Source organism: Canis lupus, chromosome 30, assembly GCF_011100685.1.
Source record: "Canis lupus familiaris isolate Mischka breed German Shepherd chromosome 30, alternate assembly UU_Cfam_GSD_1.0, whole genome shotgun sequence".
NCBI classification, from domain to species: Eukaryota; Metazoa; Chordata; class Mammalia; order Carnivora; family Canidae; genus Canis; species Canis lupus.
The window spans coordinates 8,596,240-8,619,871 of record NC_049251.1 but is presented as its reverse complement, the minus strand read 5'-3'; the positions used below and the strand labels follow the sequence as shown (position 1 = coordinate 8,619,871).

The window sequence follows — 23,632 nt, the reverse complement described above, 5'->3', positions numbered from 1 at the left end:
AACATGTACTAAGCTCTTATTACATAATACATTCCAGTAATACAAAGTCCACATTATCACCAAAAATGGTTCCTCTTCTTTGACAGAGGTTAAGAAACAATGACTACTCTCTTTTAAATGAAGATTAAGGATCATTTGAATTGCAAAGCCACATACTTCAGCTTAATGTCTAACAAGCTGGAGTAATTTTAGCTGAGGAAAAGGCACAGTTTAAATACTGGGTCTAGTCTAGTATCAGGTGGTGAGTGTATAACCTAGCCTGAACTTCAGTCTTAAAAGGGATCCAGTCTTGAAATTCCAACGTCAGTAAGACCTAAACCTGTCCTTTAACACTTAAAAAAAACCCACAAAACTCTACTCTTGCAATTTAGATTGTATATACAATGCAGTTCTATAAGACCAAGAGGAATACTGTTGATGGTATCAAACTTAAAATGAAAGAGTACAGGGGCACCTGGGTGGCTCAGCGGTTGAGCGTCTGCCTTTGGCTCAGGTCTTCATCCCCGCAGGGAGCCTGCTTCTCTCAATCTGCCTATGTCTCTGCCTCTCTCTCTATGTCTCTTATGAATGAATGAATGAATGAATGAATGAATGAAGTAAATAAATAAACAGTATAAAACAATCCTTGTAAACTCCTAAACAATACACAGTTTATTATTATTAATTGTTCTATAGTAGAATGGATATCATCTGGGCAATTTTTCTAAAACTAAGCTTCTTAAATTTGTCTACTAACTTAATAGAGAAAAATATATACTCCAAGCAGCCCTTACACAAGTAAGATTTGTTCAAAATGTGCACTCATAAAAGAGCATGTCAATATTATATTCTACCTTATAGCATACTTAGGAAAATCTTCCTCAAAGATATTTATTCCACGGGCACTGACCCAAAAATAAAAAATAAAAAAATTAAAATTAAAATAAAATAAAAATAAATAAAAAATAAAAGATATTTATTCCCCTCAAAGATATCTTAAGAAAAGATATTTTAGGGGTGCCTGGGTGGTTCAGCAGTTGAGCATCTGCCTTCAGCTCAGGGAGTGATCCCAGAGTGCCAGGATCGAGTCCCACATCAGGCTCCCTGCATGGAGCCTGCTTCTCCCTCTGCCTCTGCCTCTCTCTGTGTCTCTCATGAATAAATAAATAAAATCTTAAAAGAAAAGATATTTTAACTGGAAGTAGGCAAGTCTGAGAACAGAATCACATTTAACAGAATTCTTTGTGGATAAGAAATTCCCCATGAAGAGTGGTTTTCCAGACCTTCATAGGCACAGAAATGTTTGAGAGACCTTTAGTAACCAGAAGCGCCAGCCCTCTATGCTGATCTTCACTATGTGGAGGTTCCTTCTCTTGGAAAAATCAGTCTCACAGCTAACTTTATATTTCAGGACCTGGGCCGATGGTGAGATGACATATACATAATGAGGATATTAAAGTCTATTACTTGTGGGATGCCTGGGAGGTTCAGCGGTTGAGCATCTGCCTTTGGCTCAGGGCATGATCCCGGAGTCCCAGGATCAAGTCCCACATCGGGCTCCCTGCATGGAGCCTGCTTCTCTCTCTGCCTGTGTCTCTGCCTCTCTCTCTCTCTGTCTCTCTTTTTTTTTTTTTTTTTTTTAAAGATTTATTTATTCATTCAGAGAGAGAGAAAGGCAGAGACACAGGCAGAGGGAGAAGCAGGCTCCATGCAGGAAGCCCAATGTGGGACTCGATCCTGGGTCTTCAGGATCACACCCCAGGCTGCAGGAGGCACCAAACCGCTGCACCACCAGGGCTGCCCTCTCTCTGTCTCTCATGAATAAAAGTCTTTTTAAAATTAATTAATTAAAAATAGAATTTTGTTGTCTTGATTGGATTGTTTTAATGTAAAATGTCAAAAGGTGCCAAATCCAGTCTTTGCTAGTTGTTTTAGCATTCCAGGGTCAGACTGGCTAATCTGCAAGGCTGCATGTGATTTTTTTGGTTGAACACAGTGGCAGTGGGCATGTACACATTTACATTCTCTCATTCTCTAAAACCCCCTGAAATGTCAGCAGAAACATACAAATGGGAATATATCCCTGACATAAACAACCAGGGTGGAAGGAGTGTGCTAGTAAACAACGGATTGTGACAAATTCTGGAAGTCAGAAAATAAATGCAAATACAGTGACAATTAGGTCACTCTAGTAGAGGGCCCATGAAAAGGCTGCGGCAGAGTTAACAACCATTCTCCTTGCAGAATTTCAACAAGGTACCACACTAAGGTGCCAGGTAAGGGAATAAGCATTCAGAATAATTAATTAAAGGAATTTTTAAAGAACAGGCCAGCTGCCTGCTGCTATCCTAAGAATATAAAACCATCTGTCCCAAGGCAAAAAGTGGAGAAGTGTTTCGGAAAGAAATGGGAAGACCTACCTGGACAGGGCAGCAACCAAATACGGGAGGTGGCCTCCAAAGAACAGTCCTTTTATTTGGGGAAAGAATATCATAAATCTGTTCCTTTCCTCCTTGACGACATACCCTAAAGGGAAGTCTACGAACTTACTAGCCCTGCTCAGAGAATAGAGGGCTTGAAGTCAGCCCTTCTATCCAGGAAAGACCTGTGGAGAAACCAACCACAAACAAATCTATGCCAGTTTTCTACAGTAGTCCATGCAGGTGTTTTCATAAATATGAATGGACAACCAAAGCTCACTAGATCTTTTGGGAAAATTAATACCACTAAAGAGTAGGGTGGGGCAGCCCCGGTGGCGCAGCGGTTTAGCGCCGCTTGCAGCCCAGGGCATGATCCTGGAGACCGGGAATTGAGTCCCATGTCGGGCTCTCTGTGTGGTGCCTGCTTCTCCCTCTGCCTGTGTCTCTGCCTCTCTCTCTCTCTCTGTCTCTATGAATAAATAATATAAAATCTTTAAAAAAAATAAAAAATAAAAAAAAAAATAAAGAGTAGGATCGAGACAAATGGAGATAATGATAATTCAGGGAACACAAGAAAGTTTTGAAAGATTCTAATAAGTAATTCAATAGACACTTGATAGATTTTTGCATCTATAAAGCAAATATAAGCTACTATGGCAGAACAGAGATCAGAGAACAAGAAAGGTTCTTAGAAGTTAAAAATAAGACTGTGGACTAATAAGAAAGTTCGTCAAAAGGACCGAAAAAAAAATTCAAGGATTTCTTCCAGAAAGCAAAGGAAAAAGTCAAACAGTCAGGAATTATGAGTGAAAAGCTGTCTTGTGGTCCAATAACTAGCCAATAGATATGCCATAAAAATCAAAAAAGAGAAAATAATAAAAGAAATAACAGAAGAAAACTTCCCAGCTAAAGGACATATTTTTAAGATTTTTTATTCATTTATTTGGTCAGAGAGAGAGAAAGAGAGAGCGAGCAAGCGAGCAAGTGAGCACATATGTTGGCAGAGCAGCAGGCTGAAGGAGAGCAAGAAGCAGGTTCCTTGCTGAGCAGGGAGCCGATGATGCAGGGGCTCGATGTGGAGCTTGATCTCAGGACTCCAGGATCACAACCCGGGCCAAAAGCAGACACACTCAACCAACTGAGCCACCCGGGTGCCCCTAAAGGACAAATTTTTAGAGTGAGAAGATTCATCTAACACTGAGCAATGAATAATGAAAAATAACCCACAAAAAGGTACATTTTTGTGAGGTTTCAAAACATCAAAAGGAGATTCTTTGAATGTTTCAGAGAGGAAAAAAAAAGATTATCTATTATAAGGTGAGAATTAGACTGGCAAAGGAAAAAAAAAGATTATCTATTATAAGGTGAGAATTAGACTGGCATAACAGTTCTCATCTGTGAAACTTCGTTCTGATATGACTGATACAAGTGTGAACAAAGCAAGTGATCGTGCAGGACACTGAAATCATCTGTCCTCTGGATAAACTAACAAGAAAGTGAAACTCAAAAGCACTCAGTGTTAAAAAAAATTTTTTTTTTTTAAAGCAGCACTCAGTGTTTGAGGAAATAAATGGCTATCATTCAGGACACAAGCTCCTGAAATTTATAGGTAATCCTTTCTTAAGTGATATGTAACAATATAGCCAACTAGCAATTTTCAATAATAACTTACTTGCAGAGTTTAGTTGGTTTGCACTATCCCCTGTAGGCAATTTAACCTGCATGATTTAATATCCAGAAACATTTTTCATCATGGTAAAATTTGAGAAAAAGTATTATCTGACAGAGTCAATATTAAAATTGCTCAAAAAGGGAATTTTTTTTTCAAAAGGGGAATTTTTTAAAAGTAAACTTTTACTGAAGTATAACAGAGACATAGAAAAGAGTACAAATCACAAGTATATGGCATGATGAATTTCAACCAAGATTATAACCAGTACCCAAATCAAGAAACAGATTATGATCTGTCCCCAAACACCTCCTTCACGCTCCTTTTATCTCTAACTGCTACCCTCCACCATGGGTAATCATGATGCTGACTTCCAACATCATACATTAGATCAGTACAGAAGGTAGTTTTTCTTTTAAAGATCTTATTTATTTGAGAGAGAACACACAAACCTCAAGAGCCAGCATGGGGGTTTGGGGGACACAGACGGAGAGGGAGAAGCAGACCTCGCTGAGAGGTGACGTGCATGGGGCTTGATCCCAAGGAACCTGCGATCAAGACCTGAGCCAAAGGCAGACACCTAACTGAATGAGCCACCCAAGGTGCCCCAGTACAAAAGATATTCTAACTAATGAAATTATCTTTGTATTCAGATGCTGACCAGATTCTCATTTGACCTGACCTACAAAGGATTACTGCAAGACCCTTTATAGGACAGATGCCATATCAAGATCAATTTCAACAGCAGTGGTAGAAACACGTTACCCAAAATAACAGCATTTGAAGGATTTGTGAGGTTATAGTATATTTTTATATTTTATGAAATACCAATCTGAAAGATGATACATGTAAAAAGAGAGTCTATAGGTAAACTGCAAATCATTGGCAAATACTGTTTACAATACTCCCTTCTTGGGATGCCTGGGTGGCTCAGTGGTTGAGTGTCTGTCTGGCTCAGGGCCTGATTCCAGATTCCCAGGGTCTGGTCCCACATTGGGTGCCATGCATGGAGCCTGTTTCTCCTCCCTCTGTCTGTGTCTCTGCCTCTCTTTCTGTGTCTCTCATGAATAAATTTAAAAATCTTTAAAAAAACAAAACAAACAAAAAAATTCCCTTCTTGAAGGGGCCCAATTCACTTGAGCATATTAAAGATGCCAGGAAATCCCGTAAAAAAAGAAGCCTGTTAAACCTTGCTTACCAAACTTTGCATAAAGTTTAGTTGATAATTTTTTCTTTTTTTTTTTTTTTAAAGATTTTATTTATTTATTCATGAGAGACACAGAGAGAGAGAGCGCGAGAGGCAGAGACACAGGCAGAGGGAGAAGCAGGCTCCATGCAGGGAGCCCGACGTGAGACTTGATCCCGGGTCTCCAGGATCACACCCTGGGCTGAAGGCAGTGCTAAACTGCTGAGCCACCTGGGCTGCCTGATAATTTTTTTCTTCTTTTTATACAATACCTATTGGTAGACCAAGAAACTAGTGTTCTATAAAATATACTTTGGGGCAAATTTTTTTTTTAAAGATTTTATTTATTTATTCATGAGAGACACAGAGAGAGAGAGAGAGAGGCAGAGACATAGGCAAGGGGAGAAGCAGGCTCCATGCAGGAAGCCCGATGTGGGACTCAATCCCAGGACTCTGGGATACCCTGAGCCAAAGGTAGATGCTCAACCGCTGAGCCACCCAGGCATCCCGCTTTGGGGGAAATTTCTGAAAGCATTTTGGAGAAGCTCCATGTCTAACCAAAGCCTTGGATAGTTTCTGCTTTATGTTCCCACTGGGACTAACATTAAAAAGGAATATAAGTATGCTACGAATAGTATATGGTACAGCCTTTTGCTCTCTAGAATTTGGCTTCTGGTCACAGACATGGAGCATCAGGAAAGTGAAGAAAATGTAGAAAGGAAAATATTTCTGCTAAAAGCCATCTGAAGAAAACCTGGGCCTGTTCCAGATAACAAAAGACTGGTCACTTGCATTTGGCTAAGCACCCTGATAGGTTCTAGAAAGGTCAAGAAAGGACTTGAGCTGGGTTTGACAGATAAGGCTAGAAAGAGCTGTATCACACATACTATAGACTTTAGAGTGACACAGGGATTCTCTAAGGCTGGAGGGAGTAGAAGAGATGTGGCTGAGGAAGGGGATAGGACAATCTAACAGATGGCCAGAGGTAGAGATGGCTATTGTCAGGAAGCAAAGCCAGAGTGAAACCCCTGATATGTAAAAATGATTTACGTATAATGTGTTAGTTGTTTACTAGGTAGTATAATGAGATAATTTCTTCTTCTACTCAAGGTGACTTGTGGCTTCTCCCATATTTGAATCCACACCACATGGAGATCAAAGCACAAATTTAAGAACTAGTGCTTTGTAAAGCTGAGCACAAAAAATTAGTTAGATCAAGGTAACTATGAAATAAAAAATTATGTCATCGCTTTCTATCACCTCTTCCCCAACCAAGAATGCATAGAAACAAGCATTGAGAACAGTGCCTAGCACATCCAGTCAATAAATACATATCAAATGAATGAATTAGCCCACTCACTGGCTTTCCATAGAGTATGAAATGGTATTTTAGGAATTGAGCAAATCTTAGCTAGATTTTAATGAACAAATAAATACTAGCTGACACCTGCAAAGTTTTCATTCTAAGAGCTCCTTTTGTAAGAGTCTTTCCATTGTTTTCTAGCAAATAATTGAAAGTGATTAAAACAGACACACACATTTACATATCTTTCAGTTTCCACAAAGAGAAGGACTCAAAATGGGGGTGTCTGGAAGACTCAGTTGGTTGAGCATCTGACTCTTGGTTTTGGCTCAGGTCATGGTCTTGAGTCGTGGGATAGAGCCCTGAGTCAGGTTCTGTGTTCAGTGCGGAGTATGTTTCAGATTCTTCTCCCCCTCTCTCTGTCCCTCCCCTGCTCTCTCAATCTCTCTCAAATGAATAAATAAAATCTTAAAAAAAAAAAACAAAAACAAAATGAATGTGAATTCTATATCTTTACTCAGTGGTTAAATCTGAATTTATGAGGGAGATGTAATCCCAAACTCTAGCAAATTACTCAAGTATTAGAACTTAAAAAAAAAAAAAAAGACCTTCGGGACCCCTGGCTCTCTCAGTCCTTAGAGCATGCAACTCTTGACCTTGGGGTTATGAGTTTGAGCCTCATACTAGGTGCATTGATTACTTAAAAATACAATCTTTTTTAAAAAATTTTTATTTATTTATGATAGTCACAGAGAGAGAGAGAGAGGCAGAGACACAGGCAGAGGGAGAAGCAGGCTCCATGCACCGGGAGCCCGACGTGGGATTCGATCCTGGGTCTCCAGGATCGCGCCCTGGGCCAAAGGCAGGCGCCAAGCCACTGCGCCACCCAGGGTTCCCTTAAAAATAAAATCTTAAAAAAATATTTCTAGTCTGGTTCATTTTTTTTTTTCTTTTTCTTTTTTTGGTTAGGATTTTACTTATTTATTTAAGAGAGAGAGAGAGAGCGCGCACGAGTTGGGGGGAGAAGCAGAGGGAAAGGCACAAGCAGACTTCCCACTAAGGCTGGAGACCAACGTGGGGCTTGATCCTATGACCATGAGATCATGACCTGAAATTAAGAGTCAGATGCAGCCTGAGCTACCCAGCCTGAGCTACCCAGGCACTTCTGATTTATTTTTTCAAGTGCAAAATTACATAGTCCCTTCAACAAATGGTACTAGGACCGGTAGATATCCACATGCAAAAAAATGTTTGAATATATACATATATTTTACATATATATGTAAAATTTATATGTAACATGTATTATATAATGTTATTATATATTTTATTAAATGTGTCAAGGACCTAAATAGAAGAGCTAAAACTATACCACTCTTAGAAGAAAATATAGGCATAATCTTCAGGACCCTGGATTTGGCAATGGTTTCTTAGATATGACATCAAAAAGCACACAGACCAAAAGAGAAATTAGATAAATTAGACTTCATCAAAATTTAAAACTTTTGTGCTTCAAAGAATACTACAGGGATCCCTGGGTGGCGCAGCGGTTTAGCGCCTGCCTTTGGCCCAGGGCGCGATCCTGGAGACCCGGGATCGAATCCCACGTCGGGCTCCCGGTGCATGAAGCCTGCTTCTCCCTCTGCCTATGTCTCTGCCTCTCTCTCTCTCTCTCTCTCTCTGTGTGTGTGACTATCATAAATAAATAAAAATTAAAAAAAAAAGAATACTACAAAGGGATTGAAAAGATAATCCACAGAATAGGAGAAAGTATTCGCAAATCTCATATTTCATAAGGATCTAGTATCTAGAATATAGGAAGAACTCTTAGCACTCAACAACAAAAAAACAAACCAAATAAAAAATAGGGAAAGGACTTGAATAGGCATTTCTCCAAAGAAGACATACAAATGGTTAAGCATGAGAAGATGCTCAATATTAATAGCCAGCAGGGAAACACAAATCAAAACCACAATGATTTACCATTCATACCTACCAAGATAGTTAGCATTAAAAGACAGTAAGGAAAAAAAATAATAAAAAAAATAAAAGACAGTAAGTGTTGGTGAAGATGTGGAGAAGTTTGAACCCTCAATACATTCATTGAAGGTGGGAATGTAAAACAGTGCAGCCTCTGAGGAAAACAATTTGGTGTTCTTCAATAAATTCAGCATAAAATTACCATATGGCCCACAATACTACTCCTTAGTATAAGTTGAATGAGAATTAAAACGTATATCCACACAGGACGCCTGTGTGGCTCAGTGGTTGAGCGTCTGCCTTTGGCTCAGGGCGTGATCCTAGATTCCAGGAATCGAGTCCCACATCAGGCTCCTTGCATGGAGCCTGCTTTTCCTCCCTCTGCCTGTGTGTCTCTGCCTCTCTTTCTGTGCCACTCATGAATAAATAAATAAAATAATCTTAAAAAAAAAAAATGTCCATACAAAAATGTACATAGAAACACTATAATAGTCAAAAAGTGTAAAACACTCAAATGACCATCAACTTATCAACAGATAAGCAAAATGCAGTATAGACATACAATGGAATATTATTCAGCCATAAAAAGGAATGAAGTACTGATACATGCTATATTGTTGAAGAATCTCGAAAAACACCATGTTAAATGAGAGAAGCCAGTCACAGAAGGCCACTTACTGTATGATTCCATTTTTTTTTAAAGATTTTATTTATTTATTCATGAGAGATACAGAGCGAGAGAGAGAGGCAGAGACACAGGCAGAGGGAGAAACAGGCTCCACGCAGGGAGCCCGACATGGGACGCGATCCTGGGCCTCCAGGATCACGCCCTGGGCTGAAGGCAGTGCTAAACCACTGAGCCACCAGGGCTGCCCTGTATGATTCCATTTTACATGAAATGTGCAGAGAGAGAAGAAAAGTAGACTAGTGGTTGCCCCTGAATTAGAAATGACTGCTTATTGGGTACAAGGTTTCCATCTGGAGTGATGAAAAGGTTCTGGATCTAGACAGTAGTAATGGTTATACAACAATATGAATGCACTTAATGCCAATGAATTGCATACTTTAAAATGGTAAATTTTATATTATGTGTATTTGCCTCAATATAAAAAAAGAAGAAAAAGCACCCAGTGTGGTCTTTGCACATGGTAGGCATTCATAGTTGTTGACATTAATGACTATACAGCATAGTTTGAGTCCATCCCAGCTTCCAGTGATAGCAAATTTTGCCCTGCACAAACACGGCCCTATGGATTTTTTTTTTTTTTTTTTTTTTGGCCCTATGGATTTACCAGCATTCTCTAGCAATTCTGCCTGAGGAGTATGTACAAAGGCTTAGCAACTATATTCCTTCCCCCTTTATACCACATCCCACAACTGTGCTAGAAGTCTTCCAAAGAATTCCTAAACTACTTCTTGCTTCCTGCCAGCCATTAGAAAAGCTAATAGCTTCATTCTATATTAGTCAAAGCTGAGCTTGCTACTGAGATTTGGGTGGGAGGTAATGGTAAGGAGAAATTTCACTGGACTATAATAAGTCAAATATGAAGTGGAACAATATCACATTACTCTGAAATCATGTAATTAACTCTAGACCAGAGTGTCTTAACTTTGGCATGTTTGATATTTAGAGAAGAATAATTCTTTGTTGTGGGCAGGGGGACAGGGGGCTGTCCTGTCTAAGACTTTTAGCTGCATTCCTGGCTTCTACATACCAGACATCAACATCACACCTCAGTCATGACAATCAAAAACATCTCCAGGTATTTTGTTGCCTAGGGGCAAAAGAGCTCTCAGTTGAGAACCACTGCTCTAGACAAAAACACTCAATATCTTATCTAACATTAATATATACAGAGTGGTGTACCTTAGGATTATGGGGCTGGATTTGGAAATGAGAGGAGAGGGTGAAACAATCTAGACCACCTTGGATTGCTATTTATGAGCCAATCTTCTGAAAGCTAACATGTTTGATGAAAGGTCATGGGAAAACTCAAGCAGAGAGAGCTGAAATTCTCAAAAGGATGTTCCCAGGACCAGAACAATGACCACTCCCAAACCAAGGAGAGTTTTTGTTTTGTTTTGTTTTTTTAAGATTTTATTTATTTATTCATGAGAGACAGAGAAAGAGAGGCAGAGAAATAGAGACACAGGCAGAGGGAGAAGCAGGCTCCATGCAAGGAGCCCGATATGGGATTCGATCCCGGGACTCCAGGATTACGACCTGGGCCAAAGGCGGATGCTCAACCGCTGAGCCACCCGGGCGTCCCACCAAGTAGAGTTAAGAGTAAGGCAGAAGACACTTAGTGATAAATGTAATGTCATTCTTCTGCTTAACTGAATTTCCTTCTGAATCCATGATGCTCAAAGACAGGGAAGAGAAATGGTTCCTGCTCTCTGTGCTCTAGATGCCTATCACCTCTACCCTGGGGATAAAGGCACCTGGTCAGACATTGGCCCAGAAAAAAGATGGGAACTGCCTACCTGAGAGTCCCGTTCTCTCCTTTGTCCAGGCTGGTGAACCGGCTGTAGAGGCGGGTGATCTGACTGTGGGAAACTAAAGAACACAAAATTAGTCCCATTGGGAGAAGTCACCCTCCACTCAAACTGAACTCAAGCATGGCCCTTCAGAAGTCAACTACCTTTCTGGTCCCAGCACACCACCATACACTTCAGAGAGAATAAAATGGGGAGATATCTCAAGTCTAACTCCTTTCTAGAGTTTCAAAACAGAAATTAAAAAGCTGGGGCAGCCCTGGTGGCTCAGCGGTTTAGCGCCGCCTATGGCTCAGGGCGTGATCCTGGAGACCCAGGATTGAGTCCTACATTGGGCTTCCTGCATGGAGCCTGCTTCTCCCTCTGCCTGTGTCTCTGCCTCTCTCTCCTCTCTGTATATTCTCATGAATAAATAAATAAAATCTTAAAAAAAAAAAAAGAAATTAAAAAGCTAAAGAAGAAAGAAGTTAGAAAATAAATTGAAAGCACTCAAAATTCAGGAATGAAGTCTAGGCTTTTCATTAGGATTTAGCCACTTAAAATGTCAAGTGGCTAAGATTAACAAAGCCGAATTTAGTTTAAAAGGAAATTGTGAAACTTTCACCTTTTATTTTTTTGACCTTTTCACTTGACTTGGAAGCTCTGAAAATGGATGCTTTGATTAAAAACATACCAATTAGTTTGCTGTTTCAGGCTGGCAATATCAGGCTGGTTGACGACACTTAAAGACTGGGGCAGATTCTATTTTTATTTTATTTTATTTTTTCAAAGATTTTATTTTTAAAGAATCTCTACACTCATGGTAGAGCTTGAACTCACAACCCTGAGATCTTGAGTTGCAAGCCCTACCAACTGAGCCAGCCAGATGCCCTTCAGGCAGATTCTATTTTTATAATCTGGTTTGCTCCTGTACCAACCATCATGGCTTTCTCCTTCCTTAGGAACTGACATTTAGGTAAAAGATCACAGGGTCATGTCAGCCTCTTTTCTGTAATTACATGAGCTCCACTAAGCTCCCAGTAAAGGAATGAGCTCCCAGAAAGCAAATTAGGCAATCTGTAAAAAGATCAGGTTATCATCAGATGATATCTACAAGGAAGCTTTTTTTCCTCATTTTTTAACTCAAGCACAAGCTGGCCATTAAAATGAGGCAAGAAGCGCAGATACACAGTAAGAATTTGAAAATACAAAAAAAGAATTTCTGTGGAACAGTTTAGTTTCTTGGCTGATGGGAACTAGGAGGGAAGAAAAAGGAGAATTATCAAAAAAGAAAAGACAAGAGCCAAAAAGGGTGTGGTAAGTGTGGACTTTGTCCTCCACTGTGCCTTTAGGGGTTTAAGGGGGTGGCTAAAAGCATTCTGATAGTAGCCCTCCTCCCCCAGTTCAACAAAACCTACTGGCAGCTTTAGGAACAATGGGACAAAGTAAACCGGGGCACAGCGGGAGAAGCAGGAAGTGAATGGCCTAGAGCTACGACGAGAGGACACACTAGGCGCAGCAGTGAATTCTTCAGCATCAGATTTCATTCCAAGCTGGGCTGTTGGGTACTAGCTCTCCAAACACAGCAGAGAAGAATCAATCCCAGCCAGCAAGGAGCCAGCAGGTGCCAGGCACTGAGTGGACCTACTGCCCGGCCAAGCTCTCTGGTAAGGGTCAGGTAACAGATTGATCCCATTCATGGCACCACCGCCTACTTAGGGGTGAGCAAAAGGGGCTGTGGAGAGAACTACATCAGTCCAGGAGAGGAAAGGGCTTGGCAAAATGTCTAGTACAATGTAAGAACTCCAGATTAGCCATTATCATCATCATCCTTACACTCTGAGCCTGGAGGTACAGTTTTACTGCTGTACTAACTAATCTCCACCTTTCTCCTGACTGGCAGCTACAGACATTTTCTTCAGGAACCTGACCTGTTTACCCTGGCTGTGGCCTCTGGCCTCAAAGACTGCTCTAGAACAGAAGTTCTCTTTAGTTTAACAAAGATAAGTCAGTTAAAGAATGACTAACTTTCCCAAAAGATTTTTTGAAAAACAAAATTTGTTCACAATCTCAATACCACTGTTTTCATTTCTTTATGTACCATCTAATATCAGTCACTTGTATACTTTCCATACTTGGAATAGTTTTTCATTTATTCACTCATTATTTTTCTATATTGCTTTGGAGTACTTCTTAATAATGGCAGAATATTTAGTCCACTGGATAAGTTTTTTTTTTTTTTAAGATTTTATTTATTTATTTATTTATTTGACATCAAGAGAGAACATGGGGAAGAGGCAGGGAGAGAGAGTGGGAGAAGCAGGCTCCCTGCTGAGGGGGTGCGGGGACCCATGCAGAGCTCAATCCCAGGATGCTGGGACCACGACCAGAGTCAAAGGTAGATGTCCAACTAACTGAGCCACCCAACCACCCCTGGATCAGTTTTTAGTACTTAGACTACTGTATTTTTCAGATTCCTTCTAATAAGGAAAACATTCAATTGTATTTCTTTTTATACTAATTTGTTTGGGGTTTTTTTTAAGATTTTATTTTTAAGTAATCTCTATACCCAACATGGAGCTCAAACTCACAGCCCTGTAAGAGTCACAAGCTCTATGGATTGAGTCAGGCTGGTGCCTTTTTTTTAATTTGAGAAAATAATCCATACACGTAGTAAATATGCAAATAGTACAAGAGTGTACAAGATGAAGTCTCTTTAACAACCAAATCCCCCAGTTTCCCTTGCCAGAAGCAAACACTATTATCAGTTTTTTTGTAATTTCTTCTAGAAATTCAGTATGTGTATATATAAGTATGTATAGCTATCGATAACAATTTTAAAACTGGCTGGAATGTGGTCATTTAGTCCAACCCCTTTAACTAACAAACGAACCATCAGATATCTTTCTAATCTAAATCATCTCAAAGAACTAGACATTGAAACCTATTTAAGTATGATTCTGAAAATTTCCTTACTAAGTGCTGGTATGGTATTACATTCCAGATTTCAGAAAAAAGGTTAGCTTATGGCTGGTTTCCTTAAAAATATGGAATGCTTGGGGCGCCTGGGTGGCTTTGTCAGTTCAGTATCCGACTCTTGCTTTTAGCTCAGGTCATGATCTCATAGGCTGTGGGACAGAACCCTGCAAAGCACTCCATGCTGGGGGGTGGAGGGGTATCCTGCTTGAAGATTCTCTCCCTCTGCCCCTCTTTCCTCACATGTGCACTCTCTTTCTGAAATAAATAAACAATCAAACAATCAAATAAATAGTTTAAAAAATATGTGGAATGCTTCACAAATTTTTGTGAATGATAAAACCTGTGATCTTCTAGAAGGGGGTTACATGGAAATCAGTGGAGAAATGTACAATCAGGGCAGGGGTGCCTGGATGTCTCAGTAGGTTAAGCCTCTGCCTTTGGCTCAGGTCATGATCTCAGAGTCCTGGGACTGAGCCTGCGGTGGGAGTCCCAGCTCAGCAGGGAGTCTGCTTCTCCCTTTGCTCCTCCCCTTTGCTTGTGCCCTCTCTCTCTCAAATAAGTAAATAAAAATCTTTAAAAAAAAATGTACAATCAAATGTCTGCTTTTAAAACTTAATATGGTCAAATGTCAATCTATGTCCTAAACTTCAGAACTAATGTTTAATAAGAAGAAAGAAAGAGGAGGAGGAGGAAAGCAAGCTTCAATTTACATGCTAAATTCACCATGACAGAGAATAAAAAGCAATCTCCAAGGTACAGAGCTCAGAGCAACTTCAAGGAGCAGAAAAGCATCGGACCTGCCATAAAAGGCAGGACAAGTTTCCAGTAAACTATTCTCACCAGACGGCAAGACGCTAACAGGAAGGCGCCCTAAACCTGCACCAATTCTCAGTAACTCAAAGGAAGTCTCTTGACTTTGCACATGGTCATGTCTTGAATCAAGCTATATTTTTCTCCCCTAATGGGCACATAATTATTTTATACTGTTGAAAGATTACTTGAAAGATCCTCCCAATTTGACTACAAATCTATTATCACTACCTCATGCCTAGAAGAGGAAGGCATTTTAGAAAAGTAGCAAGCACTAGGCAGGAGTGACAGAGAGAAAAATAAAATGAAAATGGAGTAAGAAAGGGAAGCCTGGGTGGCTCAGCAGTTGAGCATCTACCTTTGGCTCAGGGTGTGATCCTGGGGTCCAGGATTAGGTCCCGCATCGGGCTCCTTGTGTGGAGCCAGCTTCTCTTCTCCCTCTGCCTGTGTCTCTGCCTCCTCTGTGTCTCTCATGAATAAATAAAATATTTTAAAAAGACATTAAAACAATGTAACAACAAATCACTTTCTTATAATTGGGGAAATCTGAATATGGACTAAATGGTAGATAATATTTTTAAATTATTGCCAATTTTCTTAGGTGTGATACAGTACTGAGGTTATGTAGAGAAAAAATTCCTATTCTCAGGATACATGAAGAAATATATACCTTTAAAAAATATTTTATTATTTATTTATTTATTTATTTATTTATTTATTTATTCATGAGAGACACAGAGAGAGAGAGAGAGAGAGAGAGAGAGGCAGAGACATACGCAGAGAGAGAAGCAGGCTCCATGCAGGGAGCCCGATGTAGGACTCAATCCCAGGACCTCAGGACCAGGGGACCACACCAGAGCCAAAGGCAGCTGCGCAACCACTAAGCCACCCAGGCATCCCACATAAAGAAATATTTATTTATTTATTTAATTTTTTTTTAAATTTTTTATTTATTTATGATAGTCACACACACAGAGAGAGGCAGAGACATAGGCAGAGGGAGAAGCAGGCTCCATGCACCGGGAGCCCGACGTGGGATTCGATCCCGGGTCTCCAGGATCGCGCCCTGGGCCAAAGGCTGGCGCCAAACCGCTGCGCCACCCAGGGATCCCTAAAGAAATATTTAAAGGTGAAGAGTTGTTATCTGCCTTTCAAACAGTTCACCAAAAAATACACATATAAGTATGTGTGTGTGTGTGTATGTAAATAAATAAAGCAAATATACAGTTAAAGCTATATATACTTAACTATGTAGGTAAATCAAAATGTTAATTGTTAAATTGAGGTGGAATGTATATGGATATTCATTTTACTACTTTAACTTTTCTGTATATTTGAAGTTTTTCATCATGGTAAGGTGGGCAGGAAACACACACAGCTTTACAAATCACTTAACCCCAAACTAAAGGTATTAGTTATATGTGCATTTCCATTTCAATAGGAGCCAGAAGATAGCACCTTTGGGCAACATGGCTTGACAGGCAAGGGCCATGAAGGGGTCTTGCATTTTGAGACTGTAGTAGCCGGAAGTTGAACTTCCTTGTACATTTTAGTCCAGTAAATTATTCTCAAGCAATTGCCTTTGCCAGACTTATGCTTTTTGTTGAAACTACAGAAAAACCCACATTAGTTAGGTCTATCATTACTTTACCTTCTCAAACAAAACCTCGCTATAAAATCTACTTCCTTTTTTTTAAAATAAGATTTTATTTTTTATTCATGAGAGACACAGAGAGAGACGCAGAAACATAGAGGGAGAAGCAAGTTCCCTGTGGGGAGCCTGATGCAAGACTTGATCCCAGGACCCCAGGATCATGACCTGAGCTTAGGGCAAATGCTCAACCACTGAGCCACCCAGGCGACCCTAAAACTTCCTTTTTTTTTTTTTTTAAGATTTTGTTTATTTATTCATGAGAGACAGAGAGAGAGAGAGGTAAAGACACAGGCAGAGGGAGAAGCAGGCTCCATGCAGTCCACCTGACGTGGGACTCGATTGGATCCCAGGTCTCCGGGATCATGCCCTAAAACTTACTTCCAAAATCTGTTCAACTTTGTCCCCATACCACATGACACATACCAGAACTAGAGACTAAAATTAAATGAATGGGGACCTGAGCTGAGGATCCCTGGGGATCTCAGGGTTGTGAGATTAAGCTCTGCATAGGGCTCCAAACTGGGTGTGGAGATTACTAAAGATTTTCTCTCTCTCTCTCTGCCCCTCCCCCCACACAATGGCAATCTCTCAAAAAAAATTTGTTTTAATTAAAAATGTTTTAAGGCAGCCTGAGTGGCTCAGGGGTTTAGCACCACCTTCAGCCCCTTCTCCCTCTGCCTGTGTCTCTGCCTCTCTCTCTCTCTCTCTGTCTCTCATGAATAAATAAAATCTTTAAAAAAAAAAAGTTTCAGATTTTTTTTTAGATTTTTTTAAATTTATTTTTATTTATTCATGATAGACAAAGAGAGAGAGAGAGAGAGAGAGAGAGGCAGAGACACCGGCAGAGGGAGAGGGAGAAGCAGGCTCCATGCCAGGAGCCCCACGCGGGACTCGATCCCTGGACTCCAGAATTGCGCCCTGGGCCAAAGGCTGGCGCAAAACCGCTGAGCCACCCAGGGATCCCCCTAGATAATGTTTTTTAAACTGTTAGCAACATCAAGATTTCCATTCCTTTAAATGTTTTATTTCTAGAGCTGGGAAAATGACTTATTTCTAGTCCAATGGTCCCTGAAAATAGGAAAAGCATAAATGCTGTAACCTCTCCACTTATATAGGCCTAGACAGTTTTATAACTAGCACATACAAATATTTTCCCAATAAGATGATTATCATCTATGGTTCAAAATAATAGCTGACACCTGGTACTTAAATATCAAGCACTATTCTAAGTAGTTCACATAATTTCTCTCATTTAATCCTCATAAGAATCCTGGAAAGTAGGTACTATTATTATTCCCATTTATAGATGATGAAACTGAGGCTTACAGGTAATTCTTACCTAGAATGAGTTTGCCAAACACTTAAGAGATTACATTTCAAATACCGGCTAAACCAGTCATGCATGAATTCTAATCAACGTAAGACTGCCTGGAAAAGATGTTTAAATATAATCATCAATTCCAATGCAAAGCTTTCATATTGAATATAAAGTCGGTTTTGCTCAATTATGCCACATTCTCTTACTGGCAAAGGGAGTGGTGAAAGGTCTTATTACTTGTTTTTAACTGGAAATGTTTCTGATAGTCCCCTAAACTCTTAACGAAACCAGAAGCATATGAAAACTGGACAAATTCCACTCCTCCACCTCACCCTCAGGTATCTTGTTTTTAGTTTTCTAAGCCTTTTGGATCATGTTAAAATTACTGTTTTAAAAATCAATTCTGGGGATCCCTGAGTGGCGCAGCGGTTTGGCGCCTGCCTTTGGCCCAGGGCGCGATCCTGGAGACCCAGGATCGAATCCCACATCGGGCTCCCGGTGCATGGAGCCTGCTTCTCCCTCTGCCTATGTCTCTGCCTCTCTCTCTTTCTCTCTGTGACTATCATAAATAAATAAAAATTTTAAAAATTAAAAAAAAATCAACTCTGCTCATGGACACCAACTGGATAAACTGATGGCTCAACTCCCAGGGCAGAGGAATGACTGTGTAGCAGGCTAGAGGAGAATGCTCCTGGAAGTCACCCAAAATGTCCTAGATTAATTTATTTAAATCGAATTCATTCATGCACGTATCAGGGTCCAATTTCTGTCTTCTCCAAGACCAGCCCACAGACTCAGTCTTTCTTGAGTTCTGAAAGTGGGTGGCACACAATTTCAGCTACCTTACATCGTAATGCTAATCCTAACTCTTGTGGGCATCTCTTGTCACCATCTGCTTTAAGCACCTAGCATAGTACTAAATATAGACAATGCAAAAATTCAGTAACTACTTTTTTTATTAGGCTTTCTGGCTCAACGTACATTGGCACTGGTTGCGGCTGATAATCTCCCTCAGATTCTCCTTTGATTCACTTTTTGGCAACTAGGAAAACAGTTCTTCCAGGAGTAAGAGCCACACAGTAAAATAACTCCAGTCCTATAGAGTCTAGGGTTTTTCTATTTTGTCAAATGTAAATAAGCCCAAATGGGATTAGTGCTCCCTTCATCTTGACGCAAAAATAGGTTTTTCCCATCTTCACTAAGGCTTACACTTCCTCATTTTGTGACTTTTTATTTTAAGTATGAATACTTCAACTCTGGTGTCACTTTAGACCTAAAGCAACTCTTATATTTACAAGTGTGGCCAGAGGTCATGGCCACAAAATTTAATAAAATGCTTGCTGAATCCAAACGGACTATACTTCTACCTCTTGGAGTCAATGAATCATCAAATGACCATAAGGTGAAGAGGCCAAACAACTATTACACATCATAAGCAGCTCACTGCTTTTTGTCATTCATCTGAAACCAGTAGGTGGTGTGCTCATAATCCTTAAAGATATTTATGAAGAGGCTACCTGCCATGTGTGTGTGTTGGGGGGGGGGGGGGGGGGGGGGATGCTGAAAGCAGTAAGCCAATCCCACAAGGTTGGGGGCTAGATAACATCCCTTCCAAATTGAAGATTCTGGAAAGTTGAATTTGTCAGAAAGCACAGGACAGCATTCAATTTCTCTCAGGTCACCACTGCCTGTGTAATTCTGTAGTTCCCCCAGGACCCTTCAACATTACCTGCATTTGGGCCACTGAGTTACTTACCGGTCATCTCATTATTAAAGACAAGTTACCGTGAAGCGACAGCTCAGACACTTACATAACCCAAGTAAAATACAAGAGTCATGATGGATTACTGAGAAAATACTGTATGCATTATTCAAAATTGTGTGGTGATGTTACACAGAGCTTCTGAATTCCCAAAGCCCTGCTGCCCCTATGTTCAGGTTAATGAGGAAGAGACTGGACTATAAAAAAATCAGTTCCTAGTACAAATTCGCACTGAGATTTTGGAACACATCCAATTTCCATAGCGACTGCATAAAGTACACCAGCATAGTAGAAATCAATATATCTGAAATTAGGACAGCAAGCATCCTCAGTGTAAGTAAAAGAAACAAACAAAAATCTGGTAGTCACAGTATCTGCTTTTTTTTTTTTCCTCCACAGGTTCAGAATGAAAGAAATCTCACAGTCTCAGACTCCTCATTCTTTAAAGTCTCCTGTCACCAGGTCACGTCTTCCAAAGCCTTACTATACGATCTTGCTTTCTAGACTTATTTTTCCAGTTGCATTAAGAATTTATTTGTGATTTCCCACAGTTGACAGTGATTTTAAGTGCTTGCCCCAAAACGTCACAGGAACATATTATGTTTTCTATAGGATCCATCCGGAGCTCTTGAATTCGAGGTTGGTGCGAGGAAAGATAAAAGAAAGGAGTTAGGGGACTTTCATGAACAGGGGGAAGAGAAAAGAGCGGTGCCTGTGCTCTAAGGGTGATCGCGACCCCTGCCTTAGAGGGGAAGCCTTTGAGCCCCCCGCTCCGAATAGCCGTAAGAAGAGGTCCTCCAGCCCTCGGCCACGAAGCTCCTGGGCTGGAGGCTGATCAGTACCCGGTAACCTCCAGGCACCTCAGCTCCGGACCTCAACGACAGCCACCCTCGGTTCTGAGGCCAGCCAGAACCGCCCGGCCGCTTTCCCACCCCCTACCCGAACTCACAGCCAGTCTCCTTCTTGATCTCCTCGAGCTCTTCGTCCCGCAGTAACGTGGAAGCCCGAGAACCCATCACCGAAGCGGGAGCTCCTGAGGGAGCAGGGGCTCCTGAAGCAACGACGGCAGCGGGAGGGAGGGAAGAGGGAGGGAGAAAGGCCCAGGGGTCAAGAAGCGAGAGGGCAGTATTTCTACTGCGGACCCGGGAGGGAACCCAGGGGTGGCAAGAGGGGGAGAGGGCGGTCCCCGAGAACCAGCCAATAAGGAGTGAGGCTGCGCCCGGCCCAGGAGCCGACGTCGACGCTTCCAGCACCAGCCCCCGAATGAATCAGCCCAGCGCAGGGCCGGGTATTCCTAAGGACGGGCCACGCCCCCGGAAGCGTGATGTCACCGGCCTTAAAAAGGCAATGCCACTCTGGCTCTAGCGACCGCAATTAAAAGGGCAACGCCTTCGACCCACAGTTTTACAATGAACTAACCGGCTTGCCGACAAAGTAGCCAACCCGTTTCTCACAGAACTCTAAACCTGGAAGCGCCACCCCCAGGTGGCAGGGATTGCAGAGAGAAACTATAAAAATAGACCAAACGTCTCTTGGGGCGACTCTAGGGTGTGTCTCTTGGGAACTGCATGCTGGGAGTTCCACCTCCTCCTTTTCTCTGGAGGTCCTCCCGCCTCCTGCCGCTGGGGGCGCTCGGGAGCCGGCGTCCTGGCGCGCGCCGATTGGCTCGTCCGGGAACAGCCGGGACCTCGGGTTCCGCCCTGCTGGCGTCCGCGTCTGCGTGGGGGCTTTCGGGGGGGTGTACTTCTTCATTTTTTCCCAGCTGTGTCGTTTGATAACCGTCAACGCCGGCTTCGAACTCCCGAGAGTTCTTCCTTAACAGCAGTACTGAAGCTCGAGGAAGTCACCATTTGGCTGAAATTGAGACAAGATTTCCCAACTTCCTTCGGGGGAAAAAAAATAACGGTGGACGAGATTCAATTCCTAGCGTATGGCCCGCCGTCTATTTGAAGTTTCTTATTTTGCCCTAAAAATGAGGACTTTTGCATTTTATTTTTATATTTTTGTTTTCTTGAAAATGTTTAAGCCATTCGTTAACTAATTTAACCTTCTCCGGTGAAGTTGTTTTCCTGTGGCTTCGTAGTGCCTTTCCACCCCTCCCCCTCCCCCTCCCCCACCCTTCGTGGGTTGCTTTGTGCATAACCGATTTGAGATACGGAAGAACCAAATTCTGACCACTGTAATTTAGTCCCTCAACTACTCTTAAGCTTTGCCTAAGGCCAAGGTTCTAGTCTCACTGAGTTGTTTTCATGACTGACCTGCTCTTCTTGTCTATCTAGTGTCCTCTCCCTTCAGATGCGCTCAATTGGCAGCCAGATTGCTCGTGCACACGTTGTGATAATTCTAAGTCACCTATGCTTTGGTTGGTAACAGTGTCAAACTCTGGAAATGTTGTTAACGTAGAAGAGGCCAGAAGAACTTAGATCCCAGATATTTCTGGGTGAGCAGCTTGTGGCCGCATGTATTGGCAGATATTTTGCCAACGATAGTTTTTAAATTATTTTAGTTTCTTTCCTTCCTTCCTTTATTTATTTGGGTTCGTGTTAAGATATACGTATGACCATTTAAGAACCTCTGAAATGTCCTGCTTGTTCTAAATGAAAGGTTGTATTACCCCATTTTAAAGACAACCCAAACATAGGGTGCCTGAAGTCTTATGGGCTTTCAGTTTCCCATGTGTAAATCAGAATTGGTGCTTGCAATGGTCCTTTTCTCTTTATCGTTCTAAAAAGATGAGCAAAACTGAATTATTCTCATATTTTTCTTTTTCTTGTCCCTTCCAGGCATGGGGAAAGGGAAAATAGCCTCGTTTCCCAAAAATATTGTTTAAATCATAGACCTCTTTTATTTTCAAGTGTTTGGTTACTTAAAGAAGATTATTTGAAGACTGCTTTTGGAATCAAATAGCATGGATCCCAGCAGTGACTACCATTTCCTCAATCAGATTTTGTGGAGAAGGGTGAAACTCACGTTGGTTTGTGGCATCTTTGAGGGAGTACTCCAGCATGTGGACCCTAACAGGATTGTTGTCCTGAAGAAAGGTCTCTTTACTTGTTATTATCTTCTCCCTTTTAAGAAATTAATAGTTAAATTTGGATGATGGCTCTGGGGCTTGATTAGCAAGTGGTAGGGAGGCATTCCTATTTCAGGGAAAAGGTAGGAGGAAGAATAGAATGTTTATTTTCCTCTAACAGAAAAAATGGTTGCATCTGTGGGCTTGTCCTCACATACTTTTATTATCATGACAGTGGAAATTTTCAATGTATGGATTCTTTTTCATTGGGTACTTTTCTTACCATATGCATCTTGAAGTTAAAAATAACCACTCTACTAGAGAGAATTTTGGCTTCAACAGACAAATTCAGACAGTAAGGGATTAATTTTTGTCATGCAAAAGGAAGTCCAGAGATTGGCTGCTGAGGAATAGTGCAGTGGCTCATAGATGCCAGGAGGAACCAGGTGTCTTGTAGGTTTTACCACCTCTAATCATGTATTATCCTCATAGTTACACCTACCAGCTTCAGTTCTGTTCATGGTAAGGGATGCTACACAGGAACAGCCAAGTGGAAGAGATGCATAGGGCAAAGTCTGTGGGGGCTCAGAGTTTCCATGCACCCCTGGGTGTACCACTCTCCTACTTCCTACATGTACTCACTTTTAAGCTCCAATATACAATTTTTATTCAGCTAGAATATTGACCCGGCTAGGGTAGTTGTTTACCTGGCATTAAGTTTTAAGTTCACAATTGAAACATGTATAAATGGCATTTGAGAGATTGGTGTTACTGTTATAAGTTAAAATAGACCTTTGTGAACCAGTGTGGGACTATACCAAATTTTTACAATATTAATTCATTCGGTAATCATTTATTGGTAGTTTTGTATCACAGGCACTGTGATAGATACCAGGGATATAGATAAGAATAACATAGTCCTTGTCCTTAAAAAACTTAGTCTAGTAAGGAAACAGATGAGGAAGTAGAGATGTATAATGCAGTGTAATATCCTTTCTAATATAGAGATGCACAAGATGCTATGGAAACACAACGATTCAGTTAATTTAGTTCTGGGAGTGGTACGGTTAGGCTAGTGGGGAAT

At 41.1% G+C, this 23,632-nt stretch overlaps 2 protein-coding genes across 16 annotated transcripts in view; one reads left to right on the top strand and one right to left on the bottom strand.

The window, feature by feature from the left end:
- CHP1 (calcineurin like EF-hand protein 1) overlaps positions 1 to 21,138 on the bottom strand; it is a 46,336-nt gene extending 25,198 nt beyond the window's left edge. The window contains exons 1-3 of one of the 2 annotated variants that reach the window (XM_038580117.1): positions 20,955 to 21,138; positions 20,485 to 20,586; positions 11,022 to 11,094 (exon numbers count right to left, since the gene is read on the bottom strand). In XM_038580117.1, coding sequence (XP_038436045.1) covers positions 11,022 to 11,094; positions 20,485 to 20,551 — 140 coding nt within the window. In that variant the 5' untranslated portion in view covers positions 20,552 to 20,586; positions 20,955 to 21,138. Of the gene's footprint in view, positions 1 to 11,021; positions 11,095 to 20,484; positions 20,887 to 20,954 lie in introns of those variants that run through there. The other variant, XM_038580116.1, reaches the window with a different exon arrangement.
- Positions 21,000 to 23,632, top strand: part of EXD1 (exonuclease 3'-5' domain containing 1) — a 36,085-nt gene continuing 33,452 nt past the window's right edge. For 2 of the 14 annotated variants that reach the window (XM_038580099.1, XM_038580092.1), the window contains exons 1-2: positions 21,223 to 21,463; positions 22,391 to 22,576. In XM_038580099.1, the coding sequence (XP_038436027.1) occupies positions 22,444 to 22,576 (133 nt within the window). In that variant the 5' untranslated portion in view covers positions 21,223 to 21,463; positions 22,391 to 22,443. Of the gene's footprint in view, positions 21,464 to 21,659; positions 21,976 to 22,390; positions 22,577 to 23,632 lie in introns of those variants that run through there. The other 12 variants (XM_038580095.1, XM_038580096.1, XM_038580093.1 and 9 more) reach the window with 12 other exon arrangements.